Consider the following 18,386-nt stretch of genomic DNA (forward strand, 5'->3'; position numbering starts at 1 on the left):
ATACAGCATCAAAAACAACTGTCATTCCAAAGTGCAAGGACTATCAATTCTGCAGGTAGCAGGACAAGCAGGCACAGACTGTATACAGCCATTTTTTCTCTTTAGGTACTCATTTATTTTGATTTTTGGAGAAAAAACTTTCTCATTTTCCGAAATTCCCAACAGAGGTAGATCTCTCTTCTGAAGCTAAAGTGGGTGTTAGAAGTGGGACCAGTTGGTCTTTCTAGACCCCTCTCTCCCTGCATGTTCAACTCTAACTGGTATCATCAGACCTGTAGGTTTACATACTTATAGACGTGTTATGTATTTTCTGTTGTTTCTGAAATTAGGAAGATCCTAAACATAATTTCTGGGCCTTTTTGGACTCAAGAAAAAATTCCTGTATATGGCAAAGCAGTTATCGTGACCTGCATTTTCCTTTATCCACAGTGTCTCGAACAAAGAAAAGTAATAAGAAGTCCTGGTGCAGTCAATTCTGGTCTTTCTACAAAACTAAAACCTTCTCCTTCTCCTTGACATTAAAAGTGGCTTTCCAAAACTGCTTGTTATGCACTGGAGGATGAATGAATTACATCACCTCTTCATTACATCTTCTCTGCTTTGGGATAAAAGAACAAAATTTTAAAAGTCATCTCATCTCACCCTGCTGTCCCATCCCAAATATAATTATAAGTTTCTAAGCCAAACACCAGTGAGAAGGTTTTTTTGTTGTTGCTTTTTTTTTTTTTTTTTTTTTTTAACTTTAATTTACTGTGGGTCCATCAACTCTAGCCACCTTTGAAGGTACATTTCCGCCCCATTAGTTCTGTCTAGTCAAAGAAGCTCACGTAGTGATGACGCATCTTTTGTAGATAAGGGTATCCACTGATTTGATTTACTAAGAAGGCTAAATTTATTATGCAACATTTTACAAGTATAATTCTGCTTTCCCTTGATGGTAATAAATTCGATATCAGTTCCCCTGAGACAAGAGAACCAGTCCCTTTATTATCCAGACATGACCCCCAGAGCCAGATTCCATTTTAGAGAAGGGAAATAGCCATATCTCTGATTAAAAGGGAAACTTTAATCAAATAAAGTGCCTCATCAAGTAAGAGCCAAGATTCCAATACTCCTGACTGCAGCACAGCAATGATCCAAAGTCACATCTGCCCCCAGCCCATTACCACTTACTGCAAACGTGACATCCATCCCAAACAGGAGGTACAACTGCCAGGAGCTTCCGTGTCATCCCAGGAGCTGCTCTGCCAGTGCCCTGCAGAAACGTGTTCTCAGGCTGCTCCCCAGGCCCTGTTCAAGGACCCAAGGAAGATGGGCTTTGGGGCATTTGGGTACGTTTTTGCGCATCTAGATCAGTTTCAAGGGTGACAAGTAGCCTGAACCATGCAGCCAAGTGTAACAGCCCTGGCCTTCAGCTCAGCACCCTCCCAGTCAGACTTTTCTGTTCTCTCTGCTCCTACACTCTGAAGGAGGCTTTTGGAGCGTTCGGATACTGGCTCCTTCAGAGTCCCAGCTCGAGAGCTCTGTCCCTATTGTCAGTGGTGTATTTCTGTAGTTTTACATCGGGCAATAAACAAATACGAAATAAAGATAGCAATGACAATATGGATGTCCTGGGGTACTATGAAGTGTGCTTTAAGCCTCCACTTGTGTGTAAGCACAATTCTGTATGCCACTCCACGCAGAGATCTGTCTTAAAGTCCTGCTGGTCATCTAGACAGTTTTCTTGCAACAGAGCAAGACTCTGCAACTGACAGATAAATCACCTCCCTTTCAGTTGCGGAAGCCCAGCTACGCAAGCAAATGAAGGCGCCCAAACTCCACATCCCCCCAGGAACCGCTGGGCTGGGAGATCCAGTTATTTCTCAGTCTTCGGCAGATCGCTTCCTTGGATCAGCCGACGCGTAACGTTTCGGTTACGGGAGTAACGAAATTTCCCCTCTGCTTCGTGGGGAAGCCGAGAAGCAGCACCGAAGCCGCCGCGCTGAGCGATGCCGCCCGCCCCGCGGGGCTTCCAGCCGCAGCCCCGGCCGGGCACAGCTCGGGGAGCCGGTAACGGCCCGGCGGCCGGCGGCTCGTCTCGGCCGTCTGTCCGTCCGTCTGCCCGCCTGGGCGCTACACCGGACAGGCACGGCCGCGGGGACCCGGGACGGTGTCGGAGGGGCCGCGCCGTCGACGGGCGGCCGCCGAGCCGCGGAGGCTCCGTGCTGCCGCGCCGTCGGGGCGGCGAGAGCAGCCCTGGGGGCGGGCGGGCAGAGCCCCCCCGTGCCGGCCGGCCCTGCAGCCCCCTTCCCGCGGCCGCTGGGCGCCGCACGGCGGGGCGGGGCGCGGCGGGCGGGCGGGGGGGCGCGGGTGGGGTTTCGGTGCGCGGCGCTTATTAGTGTGGTGATGGAGGGACGGCCCCGCCGAGCCGCCTCGCAACGGCGGCGCGGGCTGGCGGCGGCCGCGGAGAGGTGAGCGGCGGCGGCGGGCGGCTCGGGCGGCGGCGGCGGCGGCGGCGGCGGCGGCGGCGGCGGCGGCGGCGGAGGAAGAAAAGGAGGAGGAGGAAGAAGGAGAGGAGGAGGAGGCGGCGGCGGCGGAGGGGCCCCCCCGCCGTGCCCCCTGCGGGCGGCGGCGGGGCGGCGCTGCCGGCGATGGCGGAGGCAGAGGCAGAGGCGGGGGCCGCGGGGCGGGCGCGGGCCGCCGTGGCGCGGCTCTCGGAGGCGGTGGGCGAGCGGCGGCGGCGGCTGGGCACGGCCATGGGGGAGGCACGGCGGCAGCGGCGGCTGCTGCTGCTGGTGGTGTGCGTGGCGCTGCTGCTGGACAACATGCTCTACATGGTCATCGTGCCCATCGTCCCCGACTACATCGCGGCCATGCGCGGCGGAGGGGGCGCCGCCGGGCGGGCCGCGCCCGCGGGGGCCAACGAGAGCGGCGGCGGCAACCGGAGCCTGCTGCCCGCCCGGTACCCGCCGGGCACGGGGGGCAACGAGGACGTGCAGATCGGCGTGCTGTTCGCCTCCAAGGCCATGCTGCAGCTGCTGGTGAACCCGCTGAGCGGCACCCTCATCGACCGCGTGGGCTACGAGTTGCCGCTGCTGGCCGGGCTGGCCGTCATGTTCCTCTCCACGCTCACCTTCGCCTTCGCGGCCAACTACGCGACGCTGTTCGCGGCGCGCAGCCTGCAGGGGCTGGGCTCGGCCTTCGCCGACACGGCCGGCATCGCGCTCATCGCCGACCGCTACTCGGAGGAGCCGGCGCGGAGCCGCGCCCTGGGCACGGCGCTGGCCTGCATCTCCTTCGGCAGTCTGGCCGCGCCCCCCTTCGGCGGCGTCCTCTACCAGTTCGCCGGCAAGCGGGTGCCCTTCCTGGTGCTGGCAGCCGTCTGCCTGCTCGACGGGCTGCTGCTGCTCGCCGTCGAGCCGCCCTGCGGCGCCGGGGCGCGGGCCAACATGCCCGTGGGCACCCCGATCCACCGCCTCATGGTCGACCCCTACATCGCCGTGGTGGCGGGCGCGCTGACCACCTGCAACATCCCCCTGGCCTTCCTGGAGCCCACCATCGCCAACTGGATGAAGGAGTCGATGGGGGCCAGCGAGTGGGAGGTGGGCCTCACCTGGCTGCCCGCCTTCTTCCCCCACGTGCTGGGTGTCTACGTCACCGTCCGGCTGGCTGCCGCGTACCCACACCTCCAGTGGTTTTACGGGGCCTTGGGCATGGCCATCATCGGCGCCAGCTCCTGCCTGGTGCCTGCCTGCAGGAATTTCGGCCAGGTCATCGTTCCCCTCTGCGGCATCTGCTTCGGCATCGCTCTGGTGGACACAGCCCTGCTGCCCACCCTGGCCTTCCTGGTGGACGTACGCCATGTCTCCGTCTATGGCAGCGTCTACGCCATTGCGGACATCTCCTACTCCGTGGCGTACGCCCTGGGGCCCATTGTGGCCGGCCAGATCGTGCACACCATGGGCTTCGCGCAGCTCAACCTGGGAATGGGGCTCGCCAACGTGCTCTATGCCCCTGTCCTCCTCTTCCTCAAAAATGTCTGCCAAATGAAACCCTCACACTCGGAGAGGAACATCCTCCTTGAAGAAGGACCTAAGGGACTCTATGACACCATCAAAATGGAGGAGCGCAAAGGCGTGGGCAAAAGCCTGCGGCCAGTGGGTGAGACAGAGGAGAATGGCACGGACTCTTACCGCAGAGACCTGACAGGGGTGTCTGAGGAGGACTCATCAGACTATGAGTACAGTTAGGTTCTCCCACACCACCTGGGAACAAGGCGGGACACATGGGAGAGGGGAAAGGGAGGGTGGGGGGTGAGAGTACTACTGCATTCCGTTTCTGTACCGACGTGCAATATATACAGTTTAACCTTTGTCATGATGTAATGGCTTTCTTCTAGACTTATTTTAATCGGTATTTCCTTCAGCATTCTGGCAAGGTGTGTTTGGGGGGGAAGGGAAATCCTGAAGAACATTATCAGAGTGATCATTGGCATAAATCTAGGAGGGGGTCCTTCCAACACAAACAAACAACAAAAACAAAAAACAACAACAAACAGAAACCAAAAAAAACAGCCTCATAGCTGGGGCATAATTGTGCAAAGTTTTCTTGAGCTGAAACTGTGTCTGAAATACTGTATATCTCTGTAAAAAAAAAATAAGAAGAAAAGCAAAAAAGGCTGTGTAAAATTTCAAATGGTGTATTTAGGGACTTAATAAATCTGGTGTACATATACTTAGATTTTCAGTTGGTTTCATATATTTAAGAAGAGCAACAACTATCACAATGTCTTATTCTACCTTGGGAATAAACTGAAGTATTGTACTTTTTTCTTTTTTTTTCTCTTGTGCTGCTCTCTGGTAAGTGCAATATGCTGTATTATGTTGAAGTCCGAACTACAAGAATAATAGAACCTGAATAAATGGAATTGAAGGGGATCGATTGTCTTTGTTTCATTGTTGCGGGCTGCTTGTGAGAGGGAGCTTGGTTTTGCTCAGTGTAACCCCTACGATAACAATTCCTCCTAGCACCGATCGCATCGGGTACCAAACTGCCCAGCAGGAAAGCCCTGTAGGAAATGTACTCGTTCATTCTTCCAAACATACGTTAACGGGGCCGAGCAAACAACATTGCACTGCCAACATGCTGGCCATCGCCTAAAAACGGCCCCGTGGTCCCAAGTCGTACTCTCACAAGAATTTAATTTTAGTTTTCCCGATCGTGAATTACAAACGTTCCGCTGGTCACACTGCCAGCAGCTTTTCGTGGTGCTGAACGCTGCCGCGATCGCACTGAAAGCGCCCAGCGCAGCCGGTGGGGGTTAAACAAAGCAAAGAAAATCGGGGAGAAGGGCTTGGGCAAACGGTCGCCAAAAGTGGAAACCTTCGATCTATCCGCAACGGAACCTGGGCGCGTGCTTTGCTCTGGAAATTTCTCTTGAAATAAACCAAAATCGTTTATTTTAATTCCTCCCTCGTTAGGAAACGAAATAAAAGACTTATATTGTCGAGAGAAGCAAAGCGCAGACACGAACAGCCGCGGCAACTACTGAAGGGCTTTCGGCCGGCCCCGGGGAGCCGGGCGCGGAGGAGAAGCTGCCGCCCGGGACGCGCAGCCCCGCAGCTCCCGTCGGGGCGGCCGCGCCGCCGCTGACGGGGCACAGAGCTCCCGAGAAGAGCGCGGCGGCGCCGTGACACGGCGGGGCCGGCCGAGGGCAACGGAGCCGAGCCCCGTTCCCCTAATCCGCAGCCTCCAGCTTCGCCGTGCAAGCCAGGCGGAGCCGCACGGCCCGGGGCCTCGCCCGACGCCGGCGATGCCCTCCGTGGGCAGCCGGTGCCGCGGAGAGCTGCGGGCCCCCGAAGCTCCCCCTGCCGCCTCCGGGGAGCTTCTCGGCTGCCCTCGACGGTGCTTGGGGCGCGGCGGCGAGCCTGTTGCGCGCAAAGGGAGGGGCGGGCAGGGCAGGGCCGGGCCGGGCCGGGCCGGGCGGTGCCGGGGGCGGGGAGGAGCCAGGCGGCGGCGGGGACACGCCGCGCTCTGCTCGCCCTCGCCCAGAGGGGCCCCGGCCGCCGAGGAGGTGGCAGTGGCGGTACCCCGGCTGGAGCCGCTGCGGAGCGCCCCGAGCAGCAGCAGCAGGTAGGGGCGGGCGGCGCGGCCCCGACGGCCAGAGCCGGGCGGGGGGACGGGGGTACTGCGGGGGCTCGGTGCCCTCCCCGGGGGCACGGCGAGGGAAGGGGCGGCGGTGCCCAGGGCTGCCGTGCCGGGAACGCTCCCCGCGGTCCCGTGGCGGCTGCGAGCCGCGGGGGTTCCTGGCGGCAGCAGCGGGGCCCGACCCCGCCTGTGTGCCCCTGAACTTCGAGCGCTGGAGCCCGGGAACTTCGAGCGGGGCTCCCTGACACCGCCCGGGGCAAGCACCGGCACAGGGGGTCGCGCAACGCCGCGGTGCGAGGTGCGGCAGGCTGCCTCCGGGTTCGACTGCACGGAGAACTCGGTGTATGTCAGCACAGTGCTCACAGCACTGTCCTGCTGCTGTCAGCTGCCCGGGAGATCAGTGCCTTTTGTTGCGGATTTGAGCCGCTGCTGGGAGCTGCAGGCAAAGCCACCGGCTCCCCAGCCTGCCGTGACTCGCAGCCGTCCCGCTAAGCCGCTCACCCTGGCCTGCCAGCTCAGCTAGCTGTAAATAAAAACAGCTAGGATTATTTTTTTCTTTTGCTTAATAACTTTGACAATGCACCTCACAACCATCCCAGTGAGCAACTTTGAAGTCATCTTGAATTTCTGCAGGCTTTTCTCTTGTGTCAGTTTGCCTTGTTCAATATTAAGCAAATATCGGATTGGGTGTGATGCTAAGCTGGCAGCTGCCAAACCAGAGACAAAGCCTCAGTTCATCCGTACCACAGAGGAGAGTACAGTTCACTCTATCACCACCAAACTCCTTATCACACTCATTTCACAAATATGTGAGTCTGTTATTAGCACTACTTCCCACGGACACAGAGCTAGTACGGACCTGGAGTTTGTGTGGTTTTTTACTGCAGTTTGACAAACAACCTCAGCAAAGAAAGAACAGAAGTCCCAGTAAGGAGAACAGCAAGCAAGGTTTTCCTCTAGGGGAAAATAGGGTCTCTGAAGACAAAATGGCTGCTCGATATTTGAATGCTGGCGGGGAGCTGAGGCCAGCACATCTACAAGTGAGCAAGCCACCCAAGAGCTGCAGGACGTGCCTGTTATTTGCAGAGCTTTGAACCTGGGTTGCTAGGAGTAGAGTGCGCTGCTATGTGATGAGACTTGTGTAGCACACAAGAGGGAGTGGAACAGTGCAGCGGGTTAATGTGGCCTTTCGGCAAGGGAAATCATCTCTCACCTGGGTTGAAATCCTGAGCAGATGACAGATCAACATGAGTTTGCTGTGTGGCTCATTGCAGTGCCCCAGGGACATCTCTCAACCTTACACAACCTACTTCACAGCACACAACCCCACTGGCAGTGCAGGACAGGGAGAGGACAGGATCTACTCAGGGTGTCAGTGACAGTGTACAAATTGAACAAGACTGCAATCACCAAGCCAGTTCCTCAGGAGAGGAATAACACAAAGTCCCCCCTGCCCATCTCTAGCCAAAACTCTTCATTTCACTTTCATCCATTGAACTTTTTATTCAAAATGTTTTTAAAAGCTGTTGTAGAAGTAATTCATGTGCCCTTAATTTGTAGTCCCAAGGGTTTCAGAAAGAAAATATGACTTTTTCTATTTAGTCAACAGATGCTCTTTTACATTTTGCTTACCCACAGTACAAAGTAATTAAAAAGAAACTCCTGTGATCTGTCAAGACCTGTCTGCACACACAGAACTACTGCTGTTTTAACTGTACCACCGTAACTGAAGGACAAGGGCTCGGCATGGGCACTATTATATGAAAAGAAATATGTCTTGCCTATTCTTGTACAGAAAATGAGTAAGAGGCATCTTTAGAGTTGGAAATCAAGATAAGCACAATACCAGAGAGACACGCACAAAAGTATTTGCTCTGTCACAGATGACTTCTGTGACTTGTGTCAGGATAAGCCATCTCCTGGATAAGTAGATGCTATTTGGAAAGGCTGCAGGTCCAAGTGACTCCTACACAGTGTATGCCACCTTTCCCAGCCCTTCTGCAGCCCAGAAGCTATGCCCCGAAGCACCCACACCCTGTGAGCTTCCAGCCTGCAGGGGGGAAAGGCACATCTCCGTTGAGTTGCTTTCTGCTGCTTCCACATCTCTAACACGAAGGTGACAGCACCTTACTGTGTCAGTGGATCAATACATTTAAAGACTGCAGTGCTTTCAGATAAAATGGTAAAGGAGGGCATATAAAATCCGTACATAGTTAACTGCAACCTTATGGCTACCTGTCCTGACACAAGTACATTCATAGAACAGCCACCTCTCTCCTCCAGCTAATGTCTAACAGTAATACAAAGTGTGCAGATCATGGCACAATGCATTGCAAAGTAGATTAGAGTGAGAAAATAATGCTTGCTGAGAAGGGACTGTTTATGTGCATCAGATAGTTTTAGAGAAATAAATTTATAGCGAAATGGGACAAACAGACTGTCAGAGCAATCTCCACAGGGCTCAGATCAGCTAGCTTTGAATCTTGTACTTCTATTTCTCTTCAGTTTTGCATTCTGAAGCTTCTGTGCATGCTTGTGCAGGGAATACTTCCCATGAACATTTTGATTATAAATAATGGGTACTGACTGGACTTTAAATCTTTTCTATTTCCAGAACTGAGGCGTGAGGCTCTGTAAGTGCCCCCAAGTGATTTCAATTTCTGTCCTCTACAAAAAATATCAAAAGAAATGCAGGAATGCCTGTCCTAGAAAAAAACATGCAGAAGAAGGAGAAAGATTCGTCCAGTAAAGATGAGACGGTAAGTGACTGTTTCCAGGAAAAGAAAAAGAAAAAAAAAGAAAAATCAGGTTCAAGATGGATTACTTTTAACAGCTGACAGTAAGACCAATGCTGTAAATTAAGGTTAATTACTTTAATGATTGTAAACCAAGCTCTGTTCTAGAGTAGTTTTCTTTATTTCATGGAACACTACTTAACCTGCAGCAGTTTATACTCAGGAACTAATATTAGTGCTTCCCATATCCACATACAGTCCTCTTCCCAACATCCCATGAAGAATTCTAGCAAGTGAAATATTGCAATACAACAAACAGATGCACTACTACATGGGCAGAGATGGCATATAATTATTTCTTAACAGTACAAAACTATCAAACTATCACATATGATTCATTTGCAAGTGGGTTTAAAAGATGCCGGATGTTTATGCCTATCATTAGTCATTTAAATCCCTTTGTGTTTAAAGCTTTTTCCCTCAAGCAGACTCATGAAAATGTACAATAACCTTATCCAGAAAGGACAGGCCAAACTTACGTATCAAAAAGAAATTTGGCACATTTATTTTCTCTAGCAACGAAATCAGTGACAGAACAGATTCCAGACTAAATACAGCTTGAAACTGAAGAATTACCATTCTTTTATTTCTGAGATCCAGGGTGTATTATAGGCTAAACTGGATTTGCATCTCCATTAGTAATGGGTAATCCAATGACACTGTGTATAAGCATCTGTCATCTTTAGTTTCTAGATAGGGAAATGCAGCGCAGCACTGACTTTCCTGTGGCTGTGACAAGGCAGTGCAGGGGTTTAAGCTCAGAGGACACCCACTCTCTGCTGTCTGTTCAGAGCCCTTCCTCCATCCTGCTCCCTCCTTGCATGCACTGGCAAAGGAGTTTGCAGCTAGCCTTGCTCTGAGCAGCAGGTGGGACTAGGTGACTGCCAGGCATCTCTTCTGAACGAAATCATGCTGTGGTTGTACAATCTTCTGAAAATGAATGTCTGTTACATCAAGTGCAAGTGAAAAAAGCTGAACTTCACCTGTTTAAGGAGACAGGCAAAAATCTAATAAAAGGAACAGACTCTCCAAAAATTTATGGTCCACACTCACTATTGTTTCTCAACTGGGAGACATGTCTACCTCCACGAGGATCTGTGCTTAGAGCATCAGACCACCCTTTTGCAATTTCCCAGTCCTTCATGGATTACTTCATTGCCTGATTTTCCCAGTGCCTCCATAATTCCTCTGGCTTTTAAATGACTAATTACACTTTACTTGCTTAATTTTACATTTAAAAAAAAAAAAAAGGAAGATCAATTGTCTGGACAGCATGAGCTTGTTTTCTTCCCAGATCCTATTGGTTTCCTTTAGCAAACAGAATATGGATAAAGCAGGTATCAACAGACATGTTTTTTATCACATTTTCTGTAAGTGTTTCAGGCTGACTGACAACAGAGTTTTGGTAGGGTGAAACTCAGATGTGTTGAGGATTCTCATTATGGTCTTCTTGTATGTAGTCAGTGCTAACAAAAAGGCAGACCAGCACATTTTCTATTTCTGCAATTTTATAACCAATCATGTTATCAAATATTAACTTAGGGTTTTACTGATCACAAGCTAAGTACGTTCTTTACTAATGAAGTACCTTCTCATAATGAATTATTTTATTATGTTTGAATGTATTTGAAGATTTTCCTGAGTCTAGTTCAGAATATATGCTTGTGTCATGCCAATTTGTTTGTTTGTCCTAGGATTTCTAGAATTTTTACTATGGAATATTCTTTTTTTTTGTAATATTCTTATATTCTTTTTTTTTTTTTCTTTCCCACTTGTTTCTTGGCATATCCATTTGAAAAATTCATTGGCCTAAAAATAGAGCTACTGAAGAGGCAGCACCACTTCAGGATTTTGTACAGCTGCATACTATGGCCTAAAGTCCAGGCACTTTATGACCTAATGAAACTCCACTGAAGTCTCACAATTACATTTGCAGTGATCAGTCATCTCAACTGCTAAAACAGAATAAATGGATTCAAAAAGGGATGCAACAGGACTATCACAGCTGTTAAATGCAACAGCCCTAACCAAAGTCTCCAATTTGTTCTAACCCACTGCTTGTGGGGTAGTGCAAGAGCCTATACATGTAGGCTGGGCCTCCCCTGGTTCCTCTCCGTTTCCCAAAGCATCTGTTACTGACACCTAGCAGAGACTGCTGGGCTAGGCAAGCACTGGTTTCAGCCCACAGAACCATTCTGATATACACTGGCCTGCACTTACAGATCTCAAAATCAGTGTCCAGTCCATATACTACTACTACAAACCAAATACTGCTACTACTACTGCTACAAAATGCTGCTGTACCAGGTCTGCCTGGGATGGAGTTACTTTTTTCCACTGCAACCCATAGGGCACTGTGTTTTGGATTTCTGACTGATAAACTGCTGATAACATGTTGCTGTTTTGGCTGTTGCTGAGCAGTACTTGCACAGCATCAAGGTGCACAAGGAGCTGGGAGGGACACTGCCGGGACAGCTGACCCAGACTGACCAAAGGGATATCCCATGTACTGTCATGCTCAGCAGTTTTGGGCTGGGTAGCTATTGCTTGGAGACTGACCGGGCATGTCTATTTGTGGAAGGCAGTGAGTGATTGCCTTCGCATCACTTTTTTTTCCTCTCTTTCCTCACTTTTTTTTTTCCACTTTTCTTTTCACTTCCCCTGATTGGGGAAGTGAGCAAGCAACTGTGTGGTGTTTTTCTGCCAGCTGGGGCCAACCCAACAGCGTACCAACATCCACCCTGCCTATCTAACAACAACAAAACCTGACATTTTGGGAACAAGCTGAGTTGCTTACTAATCTGTTTTTATTTATGATCAGGTTGTGCCAAAACTTCCCGTTCCACCACTGCAACAGACCTTAAACATGTACCTACAGTGCATGAAACACCTGGTGCCAGAAGAGCAATTTAGAAAGACCAAGGTCATTGTGGAACAGTTTGGGATTGCAGGAGGCCTGGGGGAATCGTTACAGCAAATCCTTGAGGAAAGAAGGGAAAAGACAACTAACTGGGTAAGAAAATACAGATTAGAAATATAATTGCTGTATTGGAAGATGCTCGTTTACAAACTATCTGCAATGTTCTATATGTGAGCGCTGCTTTCTTTCAACAGGTCTCTGCAAAACAGGGATCACGTCAGGTTCTACCAAAGGGAATGAATATTTCAGACATATTAGGCTAGAATTTGCAAACAGTGTTAAAATCCACGTCATTGTTACATTTTCAGGTCAACAGTTTGTTGAGATAAATGAGGGAATTCATTCATTTCAGGACCCAGGTGTAAGTGCTACCTATAGGACGCACTATGTTACATCCTTTTGGGATGTAGTTTCAGCTTTTCTCTTCAATGACAATTAGACTCAATTAGATTTTTTAATCAAATGAAAAACGAAATCTGATAGGGCTATAAGAAGTATGCTGTACACCCATCTAGCCAAAGCTCTTTTGCTGTCAAATTATTCTGGAACGGAATACTTAGGGATAGGAATTCCTCTTTCAAATAAGACTGCTGTTTGAAATTCATTGTCATGGTGTACTAATGTAGTGACTCCGAAGTACCTTCTTGGTAGAATATACACACACATACATATATATAGCACACAGGCAATAATGAAACCTCAGCCTTTTTTGTTTAGGTTTCTCCTTTCCAAGACTGGAAAATTAAATAAGCTATAGAATAAATAGATTTCAAACTTCCACAAAGTCACAGCTCATCCTGCCTGCGTTCGCCATGTAAGAATATGGCAACTGGAAAATAGAAACACTGATTTTATTGAAGTCCTTCCAGCCCAGCGAGGGAAAGAGCCACTAAGTGGTTTCATGGACTTAGTGACATCCTGTAGGCTTGCTACTGATGTCAGTGAAGTGTTATTATTCCTTAACTGGTCAGTTATGTGATCCACTAGAATACTCTGTTTCTCTTTCTATAGTCAGAAAAAAAAGCTACAGTGAGGGCAGTGCTTTTATTTTAAAAGCAGTGCTTAGTTTCTCTTCTACTTGTTGCCACAGTCTGAGGACTCCACTAAATACCGCCCAATCTGCTTTTGTTATTCAGATCATAGAACTTCATGGTTTTGGTGGCTACATTAACCATTTCTTAAATGGCATTGTTAATGCCAAGAGGAAACTCTTCATTTAACCACTTAGAGCATAAAACCTTCAAAGGAAGGACATATAAGCATTTTCTGAAATATCTCAGCTTTAAATACTGGTTATTAAAAACAAAAACCTGATCCTTAAATCAAAAATGTTTGTTTGTTTGTTTGTTTTTACCGGGAATTTTACTTGACAGGGTACAGCTCTGCTCTGTTCTCCTGAAGACTCCAGAGACTGTGGGGGATGCATCTGTTCTAACAGCAATGAAATATCTCAGAGGAAAGCTTTTTCTACTGATGCATGCATTCATAATTATTTTTGCATAATTTCATTGTTGTATATAGTTCCTATACGCAAAGCATGCCCACTAAACTCAGACAGACCATTTCATCATTTTAGGAAGTCCTCCATTTTCCAAATAACAATTCTTTAAGCCTTACTCAGACATGAAGAATACCATTACCATACCTCTGCGTTTTTAATAAAAATGGTTAGAAATATAGACTGTCTGGGTCAAGCACTGGTGATTTGCATTTGTGTCAGTGGACACAGAGGGAATTCTCCAGGGGCCCTATTCACGTGCCAGTATCTCCTGTACCAAGCCATTAGGCTCAGAAAATTCTTATCTCACTCTGCCTTTTTCAGGATGGTATCTGACGGCTAACAACAGAGCATCTTGGCATTGTTGACAAATATTTGTAGCCCCTTGAGGAAAGCCATTGCTAAACAAAATTCTGTCTGCCTCTCCAATATATCCCAGTCACTATGCAGGAGTCAGCAGCTAGAATGTTGTACTCAGAGATCTTTTTCTCGTAGAGGGAAGCAAACAACAGAATACCAAAACCACCACAATACAGGGCTTGTTTGCTTTTTAATGGAACATGCTGTAAATTGCCATTGATTGAAAATGGGATTATGGAATTGCGGCTGATTTCAGCTGAGCTGAGGTCACAGAGCCCAGACTGAAAATGCTCAGTGGCTCCATTAATCAGAGCCCATGCCTGACACCGGGGGCACCAAGCACCCCCCACTCCGAATGCTGTTCTGGGTGTCACTCCTAGCTCTAAGACCATGTTTTGTCCCCTTCCCTCCCTCAGGTGTTTAACTACTGGTTGGATGACATGTACCTCAACAACCGGCTGCCTCTCCCAGTCAATTCCAGCCCAGCAATTATTTTTGCTCGTCAGTATTTCAAGGATGTAAATGACCAGCTGAGGTACTATACTTAGAGTTTGTATCTTTCACTAAATGAAAGGATATTTTAAATATACTGCTTTTGCAAAGAGACAATCAACTTTCATTGAAAAATAAGGGCTGTAACCATTAAATGATTTCCTAGAAGAACTGAGGTTACTCATAGAGCAATTCAGAAATAAGTGTCATTACTGTTGCATTTATTGCATGAAAAAATGTCATAGCATTTATCTGTTGTTTTTTTGTTGTTGTTTTTGTTTGTTTCTTTTTTGTTTTTAAGGAATATATGCGAAGTATTACATTGTATAATTCAAATTAACCATTTTTTGATGCGAAAAGGAAATACTAATTTCTGACATGCTGTTTAAAGGAATATAATCTGTAACATGCCATCATTATGACACCTACTCACCCTGCAAACCGGAAGGCCATATTGGCATTAAATTGTCCTTTCCAGGTGTTCAAAAGGACACTAGAAATACAGGAGATCTAAGAACAGGAATTCAGAGATCATTCCTCCTGAGGAACATGGCTTCCTTCAGGTCCATCTTTCCCAGCTCCTGAACTCACCTTTCTCCCTTGAACTGTTATGGGCAATTACAGTAATTTCAGAAGTGGAAAGGTAGAGGAGTCGCCAAGCACAGAATATACCTCTCCAGACACCCCTAAAACAGGATTCCATTTTTCAGCTTTTGCCAAAACATTTTCTCCTTTTAAACAGTAAACTAGATAAAATCTACTTTCATATAATGCAATTTTCCTCTTTGCTTTTAGCACTCTCTAGCTGCTCATTACTGGAAGAATTAACTGCATATAAATTTATGCTGTTATAAACCAGCCAGAACCTCAAAGCTGATATGTTATTTTAACATTTTGCATAGACAGCCAGTGTGTCTCTTTACTTTACTTTAAACATAACAATAAATGCTTCCATTCATTACTGCCTGAATTTATTGTGTGCACAGCTTTCTAAAAACCTCAGCTTTGCATTTGCTAATGCACATGCTTAAACATGGAAATATTTCTCTCAGAGCCTCCCATTCAGACACAATGTAAATGGGCAGTGTCAGGAAATAGTACACCTGTCTGCAGCCCTGCAGAAAGAATATCTGCTTAGGACAGGAAGTACTCTAATAAATTGGACAGCTTATGAGTATTGATATTGAAACCCATGGTAAGGATTCTATTAAATATTCAGCCTCTGCTCCCGTTCTCTAAATAAATGCTTTCAGGCTTCCTACTCTAGCAGTTTAACCATTTGAAGGGTCCGTCTCTGGGATTGCATATTTCTCTTGACATGAATTAATTTAGGATTTGGGTGTAGGCAGGGGACTCTTCTTGCCAACCCAGAAGACTTTCTCTCCTTTTGCTGTGTCATCAATCATTCAGGCTCTCCTCTCTCTCGGAAGCAGTCCAGCATTGCTGAATGACAAAAGACTGATGTCACTTCTGTCTGTTACTTGCAGGTTTGCTGCCAATCTTATTTCGGGCGTGCAAGACTATAAAGCTTTACTAGACACGTAAGTAACTTGGAAGGAGAGTTGCTGTGGAGCCCTGCTCTATAGGGCTTCTGATTCAAGGGTGCTGTAACATGCCCAAAGTGAGGCTGTGTCACACCTCTCCAACATTCGGAAGGGCTGGAGATCCAGCACGGCTGCTTCAGCAATTTTTTATGTGCTTTCCACTTTATTACTGCAGTCTAATGGCTTGGGGAAGGATGCTTTTTGATGCCTGGCAGTCATCACTTGCGCTTGTGCAGTGCAACCCAAAGGACACACACAATCTTCCTAACAGAGCTACTGAAAGCATGCCAGGAGGGCCGTGCTCCCCAGACCGAAAGAGCAGCAGTGCAGAAACGCAGCCCGCACCCCTACCTGGGTACCAGCCACCTGCCGCAGTGCCGTACCCACCGGGTACTGCACCTTCCATGTAGAACATCAGCCCTCTGCACCCCCACCAAAAGAAAAATAACACATCCCACCAGAAGAAGGAAGCCTTACCACAAACAGTCTGATTCAGTGGGTAATGAAAACAAACAGGTTGCATATTCCATTGTTACTTTCTGTATATAAACTCAGGAAGGGAATCCATTCTTTTTTAAGTCATGAGGCAGCTCATGACAGCATTTTACAAAGCACCACCTAGCCTCACCCAGTGTGTTCCAACTTTACTGCTAAAGTCACTGCTCCCTGAAGAACAGAAATAGCGGCGAACCAAGCACAGCAGACACCACACCATAGAGGAGAAGGGATCGTTTTCCTGGCTGGAAATACAACAGGCCTGTGTGATATGCTGTAACCAATGCTTATTTGGATGTGGAAAGCAAAATCCATATTTAAACAACATAGTCCCTATCTTTTATGAATCAGATTAAAAAAAACAAAAAAAAAGGAAAAGGTCTGTTTTTTTCACTTCCAAAGTCTGACAGCTACTCAGAAAGTATAGAAGTAGTACTTTTTTAAGAAGTACTTTTGTGCAAGATATGTCATAGACCAGGACTGATGTGCTATGAAGTACTGTTGCATACTAATGCAGTTCATTGCATCTTTATATAACAGCATCTGAGATGAGCTAAGAAACCGCATTACTCAACCAAAGGATAACTTAAATTATTATTTTGGCCTTACTACTCTAGAACCAAAGACTCCTGTGATCAGATTTGCTTGCCTTAGGTCAATAATCATTTAAGTCCTCAGTAGAGCACCCTCGTATTATGATTGCTGTTTGTTTATCAGCCCTCCTGTATAATTATGAGGACACTCTAATTGTACCATCTTCAGTTCCTTGTTGCTGCCAAGGACTTCCACCAGCAAGTCTGCTGCTAGCTTCTCCAGGGTCATCTCACACACAGATGCGCACATCCCAGCCCAAACCCAAGTGTTTAGTTTTAACTGTGCAGTTACTCCATACAAGTGCCAGGAATCAATATTTCAGAGCATGCCAAACTTGCTAATGTAAGACAGTCACAAGATCTTAGACATCTACTAAATTGGTATAAGATTTTTGGTCCCATCAGTCAAAGTTTATAATTCCCTTCCTAACTGCTGCAACTACAGACTGCTTTATCTAAATCTACCATGCTAATCCACTATTTTTGATTACCATAGATGCTCTCTAAGACTTTTTAACACTTGTGTGCTAAATAACATGTTAAATACAAGAGGATTTCTGCATTATACAAAAGGAGAGAAGGGGAACACTGATAATCCTATTTTGCTGATGAGGAACAAAAAAAAAAAAAAGTGAAGCAACTCTACAAGGAAATAAGGACTACCGAGACTTCAACAACCAGGAACTGAAGTGCATATCCCTGGTTTAGAATTTTTGCAGTCCTAAAGAAGTTAAACAAGCTAAACTAGCATAAAATGCTATCCTGTACCAGCTGCTTGAGAGTAACCCTCCTTGTGTGCTGCTTTGCCCTGGTCCCTTTCAGGCAGGCTTGAAGCTTTGTCCTTTTTTGCTGAGGGAAAACCTCAATTAAAACCATCAATAAGATCCTCTTGCAGTCTCTGCAGCCTCTCCTAAGTGACAATCCCATTATTTCCTGCTGCAGTGTCAGTGGGATATTTTACAGTCCATAATCATAATTGCAATAACTTTTTTTTCTTGCCACTAAAGAAGCCTTTTAAGAAGTGTTGTTTCCATGTGCCTTCCAATTAAAGGGGAATGGGTTTTCAGTATTTACTTCCCCATAGATCTAAGTAAGGATAAGCAAGGCTTTCTGAAAAACAGAAATGACTTCTGTGTTGCTCCAGCCATTCCTGTTCATCAGGCACGGCCCTTGCATCCAGAGTGGAGGCCTTCTCACATGTCGCTCTAACTACTCGGTACAGAACAGGGCTGCTGTCATTTGCACTGAATTCCATCACTACTTTTTTTCAAGCTGCTACATCTTTTTCAGCCCTTCTGCTGCTGCTGGCTTCTGTCCGGGCAAGTTTCTGGGGTCCCTCCTAGGCAGGCTTCCCAAGCACATTGCAAAACTGCTCGTGACCTGCTATTTTTTCTTTTTCCACTAGATGATAATGAAATTGCTTAATGAATATGCATGAGGCTGCCAGGAATGATGTATTTAACTTTGTTATGGGAATTCATCTATTTCCCTTATACCGTAATCTCGTTTTATTATTCAATTTGTGTTATACCTGATCTAATTGTAACAGAACAAAGGACA

General features: G+C 47.4%; 2 protein-coding genes across 2 annotated transcripts in view; both read left to right on the forward strand.

Annotated features, from left to right (window-relative positions):
* Positions 1-2,633: 2,633 nt before the first annotated feature.
* On the forward strand, positions 2,634-4,245 carry SLC18A3 (solute carrier family 18 member A3; the record flags this gene model as incomplete). Its single annotated transcript, XM_082764665.1, has 1 exon — positions 2,634-4,245. One exon carries the CDS (start codon positions 2,634-2,636, stop codon positions 4,230-4,232), a length of 1,599 nt encoding a protein of 532 aa, XP_082620791.1. The 3' UTR covers positions 4,233-4,245.
* Positions 4,246-6,061: 1,816 nt separating this feature from the next.
* The window catches only part of CHAT (choline O-acetyltransferase), a gene marked incomplete at its 3' end in the record, with an annotated part of 35,186 nt that continues 22,861 nt past the window's right edge, over positions 6,062-18,386 (forward strand). The window contains 5 exon segments of the mRNA XM_082764666.1: positions 6,062-6,114; positions 8,744-8,888; positions 11,746-11,937; positions 14,119-14,237; positions 15,682-15,735. Of these exon segments, the coding sequence (XP_082620792.1) occupies positions 8,826-8,888; positions 11,746-11,937; positions 14,119-14,237; positions 15,682-15,735 (428 nt within the window). The 5' untranslated portion in view covers positions 6,062-6,114; positions 8,744-8,825.

The sequence above is a fragment of the Aythya marila genome, assembly GCF_965140915.1.
Source record: "Aythya marila genome assembly, chromosome: 7".
Taxonomy (NCBI): domain Eukaryota; kingdom Metazoa; phylum Chordata; class Aves; order Anseriformes; family Anatidae; genus Aythya; species Aythya marila.